Source organism: Rhodamnia argentea, chromosome 7 (assembly GCF_020921035.1).
Source record: "Rhodamnia argentea isolate NSW1041297 chromosome 7, ASM2092103v1, whole genome shotgun sequence".
In the NCBI taxonomy this organism is placed as follows: Eukaryota; Viridiplantae; Streptophyta; class Magnoliopsida; order Myrtales; family Myrtaceae; genus Rhodamnia; species Rhodamnia argentea.
In genome coordinates this window covers 25032052-25049086 of record NC_063156.1, presented here as the reverse complement: position 1 = coordinate 25049086, position 17035 = coordinate 25032052, and the positions used below count along the sequence as shown (strand labels likewise).

At 40.1% G+C, this 17035-nt stretch overlaps 2 protein-coding genes across 3 annotated transcripts; one reads left to right on the top strand and one right to left on the bottom strand.

Moving 5' to 3' along the window:
* Nucleotides 1-350: 350 nt before the first annotated feature.
* On the bottom strand, nucleotides 351-6232 carry LOC115742453 (GPI transamidase component PIG-S). Its single transcript, XM_030676742.2, has 14 exons — nucleotides 5995-6232; nucleotides 5175-5862; nucleotides 4475-4559; nucleotides 4215-4304; nucleotides 3713-3786; nucleotides 3538-3622; nucleotides 3356-3442; nucleotides 2374-2504; nucleotides 1999-2080; nucleotides 1864-1911; nucleotides 1443-1515; nucleotides 1249-1352; nucleotides 527-929; nucleotides 351-496 (listed from the first exon to the last, which is right to left on the bottom strand). Exons 1-13 carry the CDS (start codon nucleotides 6149-6151, stop codon nucleotides 810-812), a joined length of 1824 nt encoding a protein of 607 aa, XP_030532602.2. The 5' UTR covers nucleotides 6152-6232; the 3' UTR covers nucleotides 351-496; nucleotides 527-809.
* A 6450-nt stretch (nucleotides 6233-12682) lies between these two features.
* Nucleotides 12683-16223, top strand: LOC115742519 (RPM1-interacting protein 4). Of its 2 annotated transcripts, none has more exons than XM_048282857.1 (4): nucleotides 12683-13029; nucleotides 14717-15289; nucleotides 15608-15806; nucleotides 15898-16223. In XM_048282857.1, exons 1-4 carry the CDS (start codon nucleotides 13024-13026, stop codon nucleotides 15918-15920), a joined length of 801 nt encoding a protein of 266 aa, XP_048138814.1. In that variant the 5' UTR covers nucleotides 12683-13023; the 3' UTR covers nucleotides 15921-16223. The 2 variants fall into 2 exon arrangements, with proteins under 2 accessions (XP_048138814.1, XP_030532713.1); XM_030676853.2 differs by having other exon boundaries at nucleotides 12688-13029; nucleotides 15608-15799.
* Nucleotides 16224-17035: the final 812 nt, after the last annotated feature.

Sequence of the window (17035 nt, the reverse complement as noted above, 5' to 3'; positions counted from 1 at the left end):
AGTACATACTCGTCTTCTGAGAAAGTTTGATACTCGGTCAGTAGCGGTTTCACTCTCTGCGCCACCATCGACAATCCTACCAGGCAATCGACGTATTGTCACAGTAGACTCCTCTTTTGACTTGAAAGATACCGCTGGGTTTACACACTAACTTACTGAACTTGAAAAGTTACTTCGATGGCCTTCGAATCACTATCGTCCCATAAGCCTCACTTAAGATTTCCGGTCCGAAATAAAATTCCTAAAACCATTACAAGACAAAAGTATGATAACATAAACGACAATATCTATATGGTTTTGAAGACTTAGTATAAAGTCTATATCGTGAAAGCTACGAATGGAAGGGGTCAAACGAGCACAATTGCAACCACTATCAACTAAATCACGTCACACGAGACAGCTTGATTTCCTCTAAATTTCATGCATATCAAAGATGCATTTGAAAGGGTTAAATTAAGGGTACAGAACAAGCTTACAATCTAACATTCAAAAACACCTCATGTGTCCGGCCAAAAGAAGAAAACACCTCATGTGAAGAAGTAAACGTAAGCTCCAATGACCAGTAAGATTAGTTGCCGCAGGCCAAGCCGTAGACCAAAGCCTTCTGTGCCGTGCTCCTAAAAGTCCTATAAAACTTGGTTTCACCACAATGTTCTCACCTCTGAACTGCCGATTGTTGAGGAATTTCGAGCGTAAGGCTCGCAGAAGCTATTTCTTTGAACAACAACCCAGAATCCCGATGCTAAACCTTCAGGATGTGCACTGGGTGCTCCATCAAAGGTGATTTTCCTTGGTCTGAGAAACTGCCACTAAGAAGATGCATCCACTCGGGCTTTCCATGTCAAGTACTTCTTCTTTTCTTGTCGGTATCTCTTCCATTCTCTCAAAGCCGCAAGGACCACGTGCAGGGACACTGGTAGGAAGAAAGGCTGCATCGCAAGTATAAATGAAAGAAATTAACTTCAAAGACATTAATTACAGCAATGTAATATGGTGATGGATTATTTTGAAGGTGGCTTCAAAAAAGACTCCTCTCAAGCCCTGCTCAGACCCCGTAATAGTTCAACACATAGTTTGTTGATGTTCAGAAATGCGTCCTATGAAATTTGATCCTAAGGGAAAATATGTAGGGCTCTGTTCCAAGAATCTCAGCTTGATGCATTCTCTACTTTAAAACCGCTAGACAATAACACTATGGTGAGGCTATAAAATGTCAAGAAACAGATTTCTGAGATGAAGATGACCAACCGAGTAGACAGCAAAGCAGTGCTCGAACGAGTAATAGCTGACAGACATGATAGATGGATGAAAAAAGGCATCCTCAGCTAGGGCTCTCGATTGCCTCGCAGAAACTGCAAGCAGGGAGAGCAAGCAGTAGCATGAGGAATGCAAACAGAAACAACCTATGAGCTACGCATCCTATCTTAAATAATAAAGAGTACCAGCAGCAGCAGCATAAATCCCATGGGAGGCATCACTCTCAGCCTGTTTTGCAGCTTCCATAGAAAGCTTAACCTGCTCAGAGTCATAGGTATGGATTGGGAATTGAAACAGAAGATAAACGGAAACCATTCAAGCATGGAGAAGAGAGAGAGAGAGAGAGAGAACCAACAAAGGAAGCAAGCACGAAATTGAAAGAGGGGAAAAAGAAAAGAAGAAAGGACGCAAAAACTCTCTTATGTTAAAAATTACTTCTCAAGTAAAATCCTTTCACCATTTTTCTGCGGACACACGAATACTATAACAGAAATCTACCAGCAATGGAATACCGAATAATAGCTATTGTAAGAGTTAACCATTTAGGAAAATAATAGCCCACAGATGAATAAAGCCCATCACGCAAGCCTCTTTTTGACAACTGACCTGCTTCCCTATCTCATCCATTATGATCATTCGAGGAAGGGATTGAACCTGCATTAACCCTTTTGTCAAGCTTGAAGCAATTATACTGAACATTGAAATCCCAAATCAAAGGTTCTAATCAAACTGAGGACAAACCAGTCTGGAGAGAGAGCTAAGGGTTGTAGCACATGACCATAGATTAAAACAGGTATGCTGCCTAGTCAAAGCATCCAGTTCCCTGCAGAAAAACAATAAATGAGTCAATAAGTATTGCACGGACTAACATTGGAACCATTTTATCATTTGTTCTGACCTCAAGGATATCCCAGTACTACCCTTAGAATTTAAAGTAACTTATCAGATAACTGTGTATTTTTCCAAGTCGAGGCATTGTGTGTTACGTCTCAGGTTAGCTTTTTATATAGTACAAGCTTCTTAGTTGGTACAAGAATCTTATTTGACTTTCCCTAAACTCGTGACCTGAAGATACATTCATCAGTCTCAATAATCAAGAGTGAGTCATGTGCTTACCATTCTGTGAATCCTTTCTCACTAGCTAACATGATAGACCTGACTGATGTTCCAATAAAGAGGTTATCAGATTTTAGACCAACAAGTTGACGTATCTGAGCCACAAAAACTTCAAAAATCTTCTGAAGATCCTGTAAAAAGGCAAAGTTCATCAAGAATGAGAAAACCTAAGAGAAGCAAATGTATATAAAACAATCTATTTAACAATATAAAACTAGAAATTTACGAGAGCTTCGCTGCGGTGTTTCCAATTACGAGACTCCATTGCAATTAAATTATGGGTTACCATATCACAATAACGAATAAGAAAAACTAGAGCACTCACAGCCAGCACAATTAGTAATTACTAAACAAATAATTCCTCAACATCAACATGGCAATTTTTTTATAGTTGCATTTAAAAAAATTTGCAAGTCAATTTAGACGGAAACTTCTTTAATATGACTAAAATAATTTTCCTAAAAATTGCAAACATGATATTTGCTATTAAATTTTTTTTAGAAAACAAAACAGAAAATGATAAAGGTAAAGAAAATAAATAAATATCCTATTGAGACCCCTTTTCCTTGAAAAGAACCCATTATATCATGTGCTCAAAGACCTTTTGTCAAAGTAAGAGTTTAATCTATTTTATAGCAAAACTTTTTTCAAAAAGAAAGTACTCAATCTGTCTTATTGTAAAGTAGTTTACCAAAATGAGAATGGTAGTAATTTTATAATCAATGTTATCAATATGCATGATATTAAGTTGAAATCATCCACTTTATAAACAGAATCTAGGTAATAAGACTCTGTTTGAAATCTTTATAGATTTAAACATTCCCATACTCTTAACATGAATGTTTAAAAAAAAGGACAATGAACACCTAAAAGCAATTTCAATTGAACTTCCCGAACCCTCTTGTGTCAGAACCAGATTTCATATCTTTTTGAATACCAACAAAAAAGGAAGGAATTATACCTTCAAGATAAAACTCTATACCTGAGGAGAAATTTTGTGCCATGCAGGGTACTTTTCTGGATCCTGAAAACAATTCATAGGATTCCAAACAACTACACCTCCCCACATCTGCAAGATTAATGTATGCAAGACATCGGACAAAGCCATTAAGAAAAAGACACAAGGACAGAAAGTACAAAAAGTTCAAAGGCTTCACAACTGACAGGCGATATGTATCCATTGGCCTTGGAGATCTCCCCATTCGGAAGCTGTAAGTTTAGAGGGCACTCCTTTGCAGATGGTATGTATCTACAAGCAAGGAGAGAAGGCTTGACTACTGTAACATTTAAAAGGTGCTTCACTAGCCGCAATATCTTCAATAGAGATAGAGAAACTTACAGCACAAGCTGCAATACCTTTGACCGTCCGCCAGCTGCAGTTGAAGTGTCCAGATGCCACTCATTTGAATTCACCTGTCGATTCGTTAAGTCAATGAGACTAGAAAAGAATACTCAGAAATAATGCTATCAAGAGAGAAGTAAAACTTTCAAATGAAAGATATACATCTATCATGACAGTCAATGTAGTTTTTGTTCTGTTATATCCTCTACTTTCCTTTTCCTTAATAGCTTTAAAGCATCAATTTAGGCGTTTGCAGTGCAGTGACGCTAGTCTGCAATAAAACCAATTCAGATATGGTACATTCTACATAGCACAACATGCATAGAAATGAACTATTGTAATTATTTTCGAGGCATCTTTGATAATGAAGAAAATATGAAATGGAAGCTCATTCTTGTTTAGGCAACAGAGCTCTTAAAAGGGAATGTGGAATCTGGGGTTTCTCTACAAGTTGATATGATATCATCGGAGGATAATGAAGAAAATTGCATGAACTTACAAAGAATGGAAGATCACCGGTGTTTAAGATGAAGCTTTTCAACTCTTCATCCCAATAAGCATAACTGGATTTTGGAGTATAATATAGAACCTGGAAATCAGAGGCAAAATGTTAGTCACTGCAATTCTTATGATGCAAAAATTGGCAAAGCACAAGATTTCAGTGGCACACAACACTCGTTCAGACCCACAGGCTGCCTCCATTTTGTTAGAGAATGGCACTCTGTATATACACATATACAAAAGAGCTAGATCTAGCACCTGACTTTCCACAGTTATGTTTGCAACAGGTCCCAAAGTATCAACTACTGGGGACAACATATGCTCCTCTATCATATTAAAATCCCTGCATGTAATCAGGATGAATAATAGTCATAACAGTGAACAGTGAGTCCTACAATGTACAAGTTCCGTTGTTCAGATGCACCAATACGAAGGAAGAGCTTGGGATCAAAATGATTCAGTTTCTGAAGAGGATTCCAAGAATTTGAGAAAAAGGAAGTGATGATCCAAAAGCACTGCTGGGTACCGTATGAATATCCATTTTTGCTTCAATCATTTGTTTAGACACACAAAAAAAAAAAAAAAAATTTGTATCAGTGAAAATGTTGAAATATTTAGGACCAATGTCCAAGCACTGGATCCCTGGAATTCACTGATGAGGCCTCATGAAAAATAAGGAGCCATCTGCAAAACTTGTCTCCTATTTATAAGGTAACTTTAACAACAGAGGGTAGACAGCTCTGAGAACTGCTGATTCACAACATAGATACATGGCACAGAGATATCATAAGAATGTCCTTGCAAACCAGGACAATCATGGTCTTCTCTTCCGAATCATAATTCACTGATTTCAGGATGAAATATGACACAAAGGAGACCCAACACAAAAATGACACGCATCAATAATAGCATGACAAAATATGTGGGTAATACAGAGATGGGAGTTAAATCCCTGTACCAATCATAAATCCAATCCTGTGGATCGGAATTGAGCAAATTGAAAGAAAGCACGATCCTTCCATCCGCTCCAACAGGCATAAATTCCCCATGAATCAATCCTTCCTCTTTGCCACCGTTTGAGAACACTTTAACAAAAATCTCTGCAATTTTTTCCACAGCTTCCTCTTCCTGCACCCTACCAACAATCCAAGCATGTCTGTACTTTCCTATTATGGCTTTATCCTCCGCGTCCTTATTCACTATCACTACGGTGTATACCTTCCCAGCTAACCCTGAACACTCTCCTCCCAATACACGCTCCAATGAATCGTCAACACTCTCATCATCACCACGAAAATCTATTGAACTAATTGCACCACACTGATACGAACACGAATGTCTCCCACTTTGGCTCTGGATGCAACGAGAGTTTGATTCCATTGTCACCGAGACAGAATAATTGCTACTGCAGGTTCCACATGGCGAAGTTCCCGACACAAATTTGTCCATCCGATTGGAAATTGACGATTGCAGATCATCGGCACGGTCGAAATCAGCTGATCCAAAATCAAACCCTACGAACACCGCGCGAAAATTACACGGAAACCGTAGAGGCTCCGATTCCATCCGCTTGGACAGTAAATCGATATCGTCGAACAGAAGCGGGGCGCGGTAGATTTCGACCGATTTCCACAAGAAAGGAAAACCTACGGACGAGAGAAACTGTTTCAACAGAACTGCGAAACTGCGTGATGCAACGAGATGGCAGCCGAGACTGAAATTGAAGAAAAGACGCATAGGAGGAAGAACAGAGGTAGCTTGGAGCGAGCGAGATATACCGATTACGAAAGAAATGAGGACGGAGAAGGTGAGGACGAGGCGCTTCACTCCGGGTTTGGTTCTTCGCATGGTTTCGGGATCGAACTCCTCCCGTTGTTCGGATTTTGTCTCGGGTGGGTCCGGCGAGCTTTCTGGCGATTCGGTGATCTCCGCCATTGTTGGCGCAGGAGAGAGAAAGACGAAGAAGCTGAAGCTGCGTCTTCAGCTCTTCTTCAAGCTCAGTGTAGAGCTGCTGTTTTCCGTTTAATGGCACGATTGGTGCTGAACTATAACATGATTTTTAAATTTTAAGGCTCGAACTTTAATCCAATTTAGAATATAATTTGTAAAATTTTTAATTTATGTACATATTTAATTTAGTCTTTAGAATATAAAAAATGAACAATATTATCCCTTAATATGAATTAATGGAACGATAATATTAAGCATGTTCATACAATCTAACGTAGAGGTGGAAAAATGAGTATAGAACACATATTTGCCCATTTTTTATGGTGGTGGATTATAAATAGGTTCCTTAAGTTTTAAGAGTGGATCATAAATAAGTTACTTAAAAATTTAATGGGTCATAAGTGGATTTTAAATAGGTCATAAATAGATTAGCTAAGAAAATTATAAAAAAAATTAGCAAAATATATATTTAAAATATATGGGAAATAATTTTCTCTAACCTAGATTTTAATATTAAAGTGTTTTACCAATACAAGTCGAGTCGATGTGGGTCACTAGATTTATATAAAATGAAAATATATCAAAATGGGTTAAATGGGTCAATATATGTCGGATTATATTCGGCCCGACTCAATCCACCCATTTTACACATCTATTTACAAGTTTAGGGATCATATAAAACAAATTAAAAGTTCAAGCACGTTTAGTGATCGATTTAGGAATATATATTCGGGCGAAACACGTGGTGATGCCTTTTCCGCCACATTACCCACAATTAATAATAAATTTTAACTAATCGATTTGACGTTTACCAATTTTGATCTCACGCGTCCAACTTTCAAAAATTTAAACACAAATATCTTGAAATAGATTTTTAAGAAACACATGTTAGTTTGAAATAAAAAAAAAACTCATTATCATGAGATTACGATTAATAATCCTTCTATTTGTTATTGAAATTAATTTTCAGAAAAAAAAGAGGATAAAAACAGAGTATATCCAGATTTTATCTATTGATTAGAGAAAGCTTTTTCCAAGTGTATTCTTGGCTGGTGTGACTTATACAAAAAAAATCAAATTTAGAATAAAGAAAACAATCAATAAAAATAAATAGAAGTTTCATTCTATCCAAGAAATTGTATTTAGTGCATAAAAGATTACTGTAAATGGAGAAATCCATTCAATTTCATATTCCAAACTCCAAAGATATGATTATGACATAAAGAGCTCTAACTTTTGTAATAGAACTTTTGTACTCTTTGTTGCTGACTTATCTAAACCATAGGGCACTGGTTTACTGAATTATGTTTCTCATAAGTGCATGAAAGTCTCGAAATTTATCACGAAATAATAATTGAATCTTAAAATTTTTAAAAAAATGCAATTAAGTCACAAATCTGTCAAATTGATGCAATTAAGTCATCCCGTTAATGACTTTACTAATAGAGAATAGTAAGGATGCGAATCGAGCTTTAATGAGTTCGAATATGCAACGCTAAGCGGCTCTAGGCTCATGGGTTATCGCTATAGCTAAACACGAGGGAAAGATCATTTATACCAATATTGTCAAGATCATTTAATTGGGCAATGAAGAGTACATTAAGCATCCCATTAATTATGTATCAACGTTCCAACAAATATACTTGTATGCAACAAAAACCCTAGATTTTGCGGCGTAAATGCATTGAAGAGAACCGACGAAAGGCGAAAGTCTGATTACCTCTTATCCAAGCAGCAAGGCTTAGTCTTCTGCGAGTGAAAAAAACCAGGCAAAATCTCCTTAGCAAGGGATGAGTTGCCCTCTTCAGATTGAAATTATCTATGGGAACCATATCCCTGAGCTCATGCAAAAACGCATTCGTATTCGTTGATAATAAGATTTTGAATCAAATAAGTCGTAGGTGTTTTTTTTTTTATTTTTCTCTTTTTACATGATATGAGTGTGTAAAAGAACCGGGAACCGTCCAAATTGGGCCAAACTGGTTAGTCCTTGGCGATGCCCTGTTCCAGGTTGGAACGGTCCGCTCGGACCACCTGGACCATGTATATAAAATTAATTCCAGCCCTCTCTCAAGCCTAGTCCTCCACCTCCTCACGCACGCTCTCCCTCGAAAAAGAAAGAAACCTTGAACTTGTGACTTCCATTGACCCACCCGAAGATCGGACATGATCTGTGGTCCAATTTCTAGATGGGTCCAAGAATTAGTGGAAAGTTCTCGATTCTCATTTCGTAGAACTGGCTGTTAGTGGGCAGTTCCCCGTCCTTGGATAGGAATCACCTATCTTGGAACTGATCACCCCTACTACGTGCATTGACATGACCAAAACATGAAGTACAATGCTAACATGACGAGTCTTTGTCCAAGTCTGATTTTTTTTTCAATCCCAATTTTATGGCTGGTTTTGTCCTCTTCTTCTTTTTTTTTTTTTTTTGTATTTGTTAAATTAGCTTGTTTTTATCTACTGAAATTTGGATTGAAAAAAGGTCGATATGGACAAGAACGCGTGTCGTTGTAGCTTTATGTTTCATATTTTAGTCATGTTAGTGCCATGTAAAAGGGAAAAAATAAATATAAAAAAGTCAAGTCACGTTAGCATTTTCGATTAGCCAAGCCGGATGAAGTCGACGAAAATACTTTACTACACCAATTTGACTAGTTTTAAGATTGATTGCACTTTCTAAAAGTTCCGAAAGTCAATTGCACTTTCATGATAAGTTTTAAACTTTCGATGGACGTTTTTCATTTTGGTTTTACGTGCTTCGATAAGAAGGAAAAAAAAAACATCATAGTGTATTCTCTACCTCACATAAATCCAAGGCATCCTTAAATTATGATGTTCTTCTAGAAAATCATGCACGTCGCCGTTCAATAAGGCTCATAGCTTTTCTTATGATTGGCGTTACCAGCGATTAAACAATTAATGATGTAATTGCCTTAGTGGGGGTACTGACAACCAAATTCGGACGAGGGTCGCCTGCTCGCTGATGATTGAGGTGGGGCCCAATGACCCACTACATTCACTAAGTTGTCCAATTGAACAGCACAATTAGCATGTATAATAAATTAATAATGACACTTTCATCAATCAATTATTCGGTTGCTGCCAAGTCACTTTCTAGCCAGGAGCAACTGAAATGCGACCAAAAAAATAGAAAATTGAATGCCTCCAGTAATTCTTTTAGTGCCGGGTTAGAGAGTATTTTGAGATACTTATTAATCGTACTTAATATTGAAAATACTTGTATTTATTTCATGGTGACGCATATTAAGGTTGATCGGTTCTAATATGGGCGGTTCCATAGTGGGAATCCCCCCACTAAGGATCGGTTTTGAAAATTTAAAATCGGGAAACACCCATTCGTCATTCAGTTCCATAGAACCACCAAGTTTTATGTGATTAGTGGCTTGTTTTCCAGCAAGCCGTAAACTAGTCCATCAAGGTTCTTTTCTTTTCGGCAAAAAAGAATGTCATGTTTTTTAATTGCCCTATTGTTTGTAAAAATACTTCAAACATATGCAAATAATGTTCACTTTCCTCTTAGTGCTTCGAACGGTGGTAGATTGAAGAAACTAAAAAGGAGCAAATAGCAACAACTGGGGTTTCCAATTTATAGCAAGTGGAGGTGACCGAGAGTGGGAGGTGAGGTCGTGAGTCTTGTCTACAAGGAACGGTTGGAGGTGTAGCAATGAGTTGATGGGAGTTGAGAGTTGAGAGATGGAGAGATGAAGGAGTTGCTCGAGAGAATTGAGATGAAAGAGACATAGATGAGAGAGAAGACTAACAAGCAAGATTAGGGTGTTTATTTTTTTAAAATATTTAAAGATATATACTATACTTATATTTTGCCGGTTTGGTCCAGGCGGGCGGGCGGGCGGGTGGTTCCACACCTAAAATTGGGAACCAGACTAGTACTCACTGGTTCCCATTTATTTGAATTGGGAATAAAATCGATTCCCTTGGGACCCATCGGTTCTAGGCTAGTTTGATATGGGTCTGGGTGATTCCTACTTCCTTTGTGCATACATAGTGATGACGAGAAAAATCAATTTTTGGGAACGGTAATGACTTTGTTATGTCTTGGTAAGGGAGGATGCTAAAGTCGAATTATATTTGGTATTCGACATGGCATATTGTAGTTAAATCAGCCGGACAACCCTTTTTTTCTAGGAAATATTCTACTTTTACACTTTTTCTAATTAAGTCCCTGCATTCTTAATTTGTCTAATCAAATCCTCAAACTAATGCTTCTTTTTCTATTCAAGTTGCTCTAATAGTATATGCCAAATCCAACAAACAAGCACACGTAATGATGACATTGTAGTCGACGTGGGTAAAATTTTCCAAAATGGACGCTCAAAGCTAAACTTTCGTTCATATCGTACTCCATCTTTGCCTATATTGTCTAAATTGACGCTCCACGTGTTCGAAGATCAAGTCAACTGCATTTGAGCGGGTTTGGTGTTGAAGGGACGCGACACGACAAGTAGAAAGTAAAAGATTCGATTAGACAAATAAAAAATAGGAAAAAAGGCCAACATTTTCAAAAAAAAATTTTGGTTAAATTAAAAAAGGGCTAGGTTGGGTCTTTACATTTCGATTTATCTCCTTTGTTCTTCCCTTTTTTTTACTTTTTCCTTCTTTTTTTTGGCCTCCACCACCGCTCTCTCTCCTCTCTCTCTCCCCACCGCGCCCTTCCCTCACCCAATCCAAAGCCCATCCAAATCTCGCCACTCCGTGTTCCTTCCTTTTTTACTTTTCCTTTTTTTTTGGCCTCCACCACCGCGCCCTTCCTCGCCCGCATCCAGCAAGCCCATGCTCAAATCGCCGCCATCTCCCCACCCCGCAAGAATAAGAAGCACCTCCGGCCACCCCTCCACCTCTTCCTCTACAGATCGAGCCCCCATCTCCCAATAACATGATTTGATACCTGCCGAGCTATCTCCTTTGGATTGGCTTGTTTAAGAGTTGATGCCAAGGGCAGAGTCGCCCAACCCAAAGGCGACCACACCCTCATTCGACGCGCCCAAGGGAGGCCGCTCTCTTCGTAGGCGAGAAAGGGACGTTCGGAGAGAATAGACAGAATATTGAGTGGGGAAGCAGAGGAACTGGTCGTGCCGTCCAATTCCAATAAAAATCTACGCACAAGTGGAGATCGAATCGAGTGTCATCGAGCAAGGATCGTGCGGTTTTGGTGGCAAAGAAAGCAAAACGCTCAAAAATGAACCTCGACGAACAGGTAGGCCGTCTCCGACGCGAACATCCGCAAACGCACCACCACCGCCTCGGCTCGGGGCAAGGGTCGCCCTCTCTTGGGTGGGAGAACCTTGCCCACGCCCGACCACAACCCGGTGGACCAGATTGCGTGGGATTCAATGGGGCGGATTTGCCCAACGGCAAGGGCTCCCCTCGCCGGCACCACTAGGCCGCCCGCCTAGGAGAGGGCGGCCTCGCACCGCCGGCGAGGCCGCGCCCCACGGCCGATGAGGAAGAAAAAAAAGAAAAGTAAAAAAAAAGGAAAAACAAAGAAATAAACGAAAAACAAAAACCCAAAACCCCAGCCAGCCCCTTTTCAAACACGAAGGCACTAGGCCCTTATTCGACACAAAGCCACTTGACCCTTTTGAGAAAGTAGGGCATTTGAGGCCCTTTTTTGAAATTTTCCCTAAAAATATATCGACTTAGTTAGAGAAACCGTGTGAAATTAAAGGGGCGAAAAGTAGAGTTTTTCCTTCTTCTTCTTTCTTTTGCCTTTTGAATATGGCAAGTGACTTCCTCCAAAATCAAAATATAATAAATTGATAATATCACGACAAAATCACCTTAACGTGTGCTTGCCATACACCGGGGCAAAGGTACTACGTGACGTATAAAAACGAGATAATTTACACGCATCGTCGAGAATCGAGTTGGAATTTCAAATTTACCACAGTATCGAGTCTTTTCTTCCCTTTTGAATTGTTCCACGAGCTTTGTTTGGTTATGAAAGTGCGGTTAGCTTCCGATATAGACTTAAAAGTACAACATTTTATCTTTCCACGTTACCGAAATTCAAAAGAAATTCGTTTATTTTCTCGACTTTTCATGATTGAAAATGCTGGTCGGAATGATGGATGGGTGTTTGCATTGTCGGTTAACCACTAAGCTAAGCATTAGGACCTATCTTCGCCGAACGAAATTCGACGCGACTTTCTCGCGATTATTAAAACTGTAGTGAGCATTGACACATTGGGGTGGTATTCGAAAACAGTATTCCCATGCGGGGGAAAAAATAAAAATACGAGAAGCGCGGGGGTTGAAAATAGAAAGTGTCGGTAAGGAAGGCGACAAATCCAGTAACCGTGGAAGTCGGTTAAAAAAGCCCTCGGAGCAAGACGACAGGAGCGGCTTCCCACATTCAATCAACCAAGCCAGCCGCCATTAACTGTGACGGCGTCATTTCGGGAGCTGGCCAATCAACTTCTAACGCCGTTCCCCGCTTCCGAGCAACCGTGCATGGACGCCGTGTATAAGCAGCAAAAGTTCTTCGTGGCCATAGCGTTTCTCGAAGGGAGCGTATGCCGCGAAATCTGTATGCGACGGGATGCATACAGTAGACGTGTACTGGGGATTGAGTGCGACGTTTGAAACTACGAAGAAACGGAGTCAGGGAGAGAGAGGGGGGGAGTTTATCCCCCATTGACGGTCGCCACCTGTAATATTTGACCATTCTCTCTCCATCTTCTCTCTCTCTGTGTGGGGGTGAAGGATTCCGAAGAGAGCTCGGTCTTTTGCGGTTTCGTTTGGTGGAAAATCAGACAAGAAGTAGAAATTTCGGATTGTGGGAGAATTATTTCGGAGCTGGGTAGGGAACTGGAATGGCTGTGAGTGGCTCTGGTTGAGAATTTTGTTTTGAAGGTTATTAATTTGTCGCGTCTTGCTCTTCGCTCCTGTTTTGATTATGAACATCTATATGCTTCAAAGGCTTCAATTGCTCGTTTTCATTCCTTTTTATCTTCCGAAAATATTTGGTGCTGTCCTGAGACGCGATTGTGTTGTTTTCCCATGTCTCTTGCTACCGAACTTCGGGATCAGAGCAAGCATGAAGAGAAGGGAACGAATTTGTCTGTCATGGTGGATTTAAGTTTCTGTGCGGTTGATATGTTCTCTCATGCTCTTCATTTGGGAACCGCGATTCTGGGTTTTCTCATATGCTTGCGCAACTCGGGCTGTTGACTTGAGGGAATTGTCTTAGCCATGTGGATTCGGTGTTGGGTCTACATAGCTCGTTAAGGTTAGCCACACAGGGCCATCGGTTTGGCTTAAAGGAAAGCCTGTCATTTACTGCATCACGATTTGACTGTTGCTCTTCGTCGCCCCACTGTTCGTCTAGCTTGCCATTGAGCGAGGGCTTTACATGAATCAGAAACTCGACGATGCGGACCTTTTTGCGAAGAAAATTCGATTGACGTGTAAGCTATTTGGGGAAAAGGAACATGGTGGTAGTTTTTCAGCGTCCTGTTACAGTTCGCAGCGCTGATACTGATGATATGGAAGCTGGATTAATGAGCAGCAAAACCTTTTGCATTCTAGAAGTGGAGAGTGTAATCTGTTTCTTTCTTAGACATTTGATTTTGGTTGCATTTGAAGATGTCGTTTCCTTTGTTTTCTGTGGTGACTTCAAATTTTTATGTGCAAGAAAGACAATTATAGTTTAAGTGTGGCTGAGCACAGTTGTTCATGATTTTATTCCAGCTGAAGTAACCCTTTAGGATTGTTTGATTTCTTTCTCTGAAACGCTGGCTTCGAAGTTAACAATGTTCCGCAACATTGTCAGCCCACTGTTCCTAGGGGAATTGTCTCCTCTGGATCTGAAACTGTTACTTCGGCACCAGTCTCACCGAGATAACTTTGTTCATTATGGAGGACATGACTCTATGCTTTCCCTTTTTGAGGTTGCATTATTTTGCTAGAATTTTCTCCCATACTTCATTGAGGATTTTTTAGTGCCTCAAATCAGTTTGTATTTTTCCTTTCTCCCCTCAACAAAACGTTAAGAGAAAAGTATATTTCGATTCATATTACAGCCGTTGTTCTGGTTCTTTGATTATTTGTTCAGTAGCTATTAACCATCAAAGTATCCATATTGAGGATCTTTGCCACACTTTGTTCGGCTTTGTGCTTGGTCCCTTTTTTTATCTGCTGGAAACATCATGCTCAGTCATGCTTTTTCTGGGTTGAATATAGCAATTAGTATGACGCAAAGAACTAGGTGAAACAGTGCACATCAGCTATCGTGACTCCAAATGCCTTCTGGCACTGAAGTGACAAAAAATATAGCTGATACGTTTGTGACTTAATCGTGATGAATAGTTGGGATTTACATGTCATCCTTGGTTTTCTCTGGCTCTGCATAAAACGATTCAATCTAATAATAGTTACAGTTTTGCATGCGCTTGTTTTGTTCTTGGATGAAATACGAGCTGCTTTAGGTCTGATAAGTTGAGCAAATAATTGGAATTACCAAGATGTATTCAGCTGACAGGTCATATTCTTATGTCCCTACTGCAGGAACATCCACGCGTACCTGAATTTGGCAACTGGGAAGGTGGAAATCATATTCCATACACAGTTTGCTTCGATAAAGCCAGGAAGGGTCGGAGCGGAACTAAAATGATCAATCCGAACGATCCTGAGGAAAACCCAGATTTACTGTCAGATGCAGGAGCTCCACCTGAAGCCCCTGCTTCTAGAGCTGAAGCTGAATCTGAGGAACCTAAACGGCAGGGAGTCGTCAGGACGGTGCATGAGCGCAAAATGAGCAATGATGATGGGAGTCTTACACGGGTTTCGAACCAATCTATCCACAAAAATAACTTGGGCAGCTTGCATTCAAACGAGTCGAAGCATCAAGCACATGGAGGGCGTGGAGCAAGTTACAGTGAACCTCAGAGGAGGCCGGCTAGACCAAGCACTGGAGGGGATCATAGCTTTGAGAAGTCGCCGATGCACCCCCAGGCAAGGATCTCAGGAAGGGGGAGCGGTTCACCCTCCTGGGAAGGAAGGGGTTCCCGTGAAAGCGGCCATGCCATGGGCACTCCGGGGAGATCCCGCCTGGGTTCTGCTCCTAAAGGAGATGACTTCGTAAATCCTTTCCCTCATTTTTGCTTTACTATTGTCATTGATGGCAGTAATCATGCTAAGTTTCCATAAAAATTGAATTAATTTTCAGAACATTTTCCCTTTCTGATGACGTAAAATCTTGTTCTCGACCGAAAAGCTTCTCTGACCAGAAGTGATTCCCTTTGCAATTGTCGGGATTCATACAAGCTTGCATTTTACTGGTTCATTTCGTTGGACGAAAATAATTCGGTTGAGGTCCTGAAGGCTAATATATCTGATAGTATAATTTGGCTCTTGCATTACCCCCTCAAGTTTCAACTGTGGTTTCTGATCAACCAGGTGGACAAAGGTGCCGCTGTTCCAAAATTTGGCGAGTGGGACGAGAACAACCCGGCTTCAGCCGACGGCTATACTCACATCTTTAACCAAGTTCGGGAGGAGAGGCAGGGGGGAGTTCGAATGGGACCGGACATGCACACTCAGTCACCTTATGCGGGTGCAGCTAGTGGAACTGCTGGCAATAACTCAAAGGTATTGTGTCACAGTTGTCTGAAAGTCGACACTTACTGGCTATCATGACACTTCTAGTGTCCTCAATGTTCTTCCATTTTTTTCACTTCTTGCTGCAGTGTTCCTGCTTTCCATGGCTTAGAAAGTGAGGTCGTCTGAATCATAGCGACTGATAAGCAAGTATGTTTGGGAAGTGTGTTTGATGAATCCTGCGAATCAACTCCTTTGAAGCCAATTCATTACCAATCCACCTGTTGTGCTTCTTCTTTCCGAACCAGTGGAGTCGTCCGTGAGGCTGGAAGAACATGAAATTCCTTTTCCTTTAGATCTTCAACTGTTATCATGAAATTCTTTTTCCTTTAGATCTTCAACTGTTATCGTTGTGATTCCTTACCGCACCTAATTAAGTTCCAATTTTGTGATAAAAGGGGGCATGGTTGTCCAACTCTGTCGGAATTTCTTCCCCTCTATATTGACTAGATCTATCATTCGTTCCGAAATTTGTCCTATGGCCATTCTGCCAAATCGCCGGATCTGTAATTTCCATAGAATCCTTGCAAGATAAGCTGCAGCCAGAGATCAAGAGACAGGAGTTCTTATTTTGTCACAACTAGAACTAGTGATCAAAGAGACAGGAGTTACAATATTTTGTCACAACTTGAATTGATACACTACAGAATGAAGCTTCATATAGTCCTTATACCATTATTTGTGACCCCAAACATCATTTTCGCATCTGAACACCAAGGAAGACGATGGACATCGGCCGAAGCCGAAGCCATCGTTGTTTTTAGCCAGAAAGTCATCAAGAGAAGGTTAGTCTTGAGATTTGTTCATCATGTACAGAACCTGGCCTCTAGTTGCTGTCTTGAACAAGAAGAAAAGCAGACAGCGCCCGCCCTAAGTGGCCCAAGATCGGTGATCGTCTATGATAAACTATATTCTTGCCGAGAGTCATAAATTAACATTCTAATATGGTATCTTTACCTTTCGCAGATGTGCGTCCACTCTCGTAATCCACCTTTCTGACCCAAAAAAAAAACAATTGTATACATTAAAAAAAAATAAACTATTTCTCCTTTTTTTTTTTTTTTAACTTTGAAAATTTTAAAAGTTGGAATTTTGGCGATGGTTTGCATTTCAAGTCCAAATGAGATAATAAGGATCTATTTCGAGTGACCTCATTTTTGGGTATTTTTTTTTTTTTTTTTGCTTAGGCGAAATTGATAAAACTTTTTAAAATATAGAAATCGATGC

Bases quoted from the DNA above. Each gene is read 5' to 3' on its own strand.
- LOC115742519 (XM_048282857.1), top strand. The intron at 15,290-15,607 runs GTAAATCCTTTC...CTGATCAACCAG, and splicing joins CTCCTAAAGGAGATGACTTC to GTGGACAAAGGTGCCGCTGT. The intron at 15,807-15,897 runs GTCACAGTTGTC...TTCTTGCTGCAG, and splicing joins CAATAACTCAAAGGTATTGT to TGTTCCTGCTTTCCATGGCT.
- LOC115742453 (XM_030676742.2), bottom strand. From the start codon at position 6,151: ATGGCGGAGATCACCGAATCGCCAGAAAGCTCGCCGGACCCACCCGAG. The intron at 3,623-3,712 runs GTAAGTTTCTCT...CCTTGCTTGTAG, and splicing joins AAGGTATTGCAGCTTGTGCT to ATACATACCATCTGCAAAGG. The intron at 1,912-1,998 runs GTTTGTCCTCAG...GGGTTAATGCAG, and splicing joins TTAGCTCTCTCTCCAGACTG to GTTCAATCCCTTCCTCGAAT.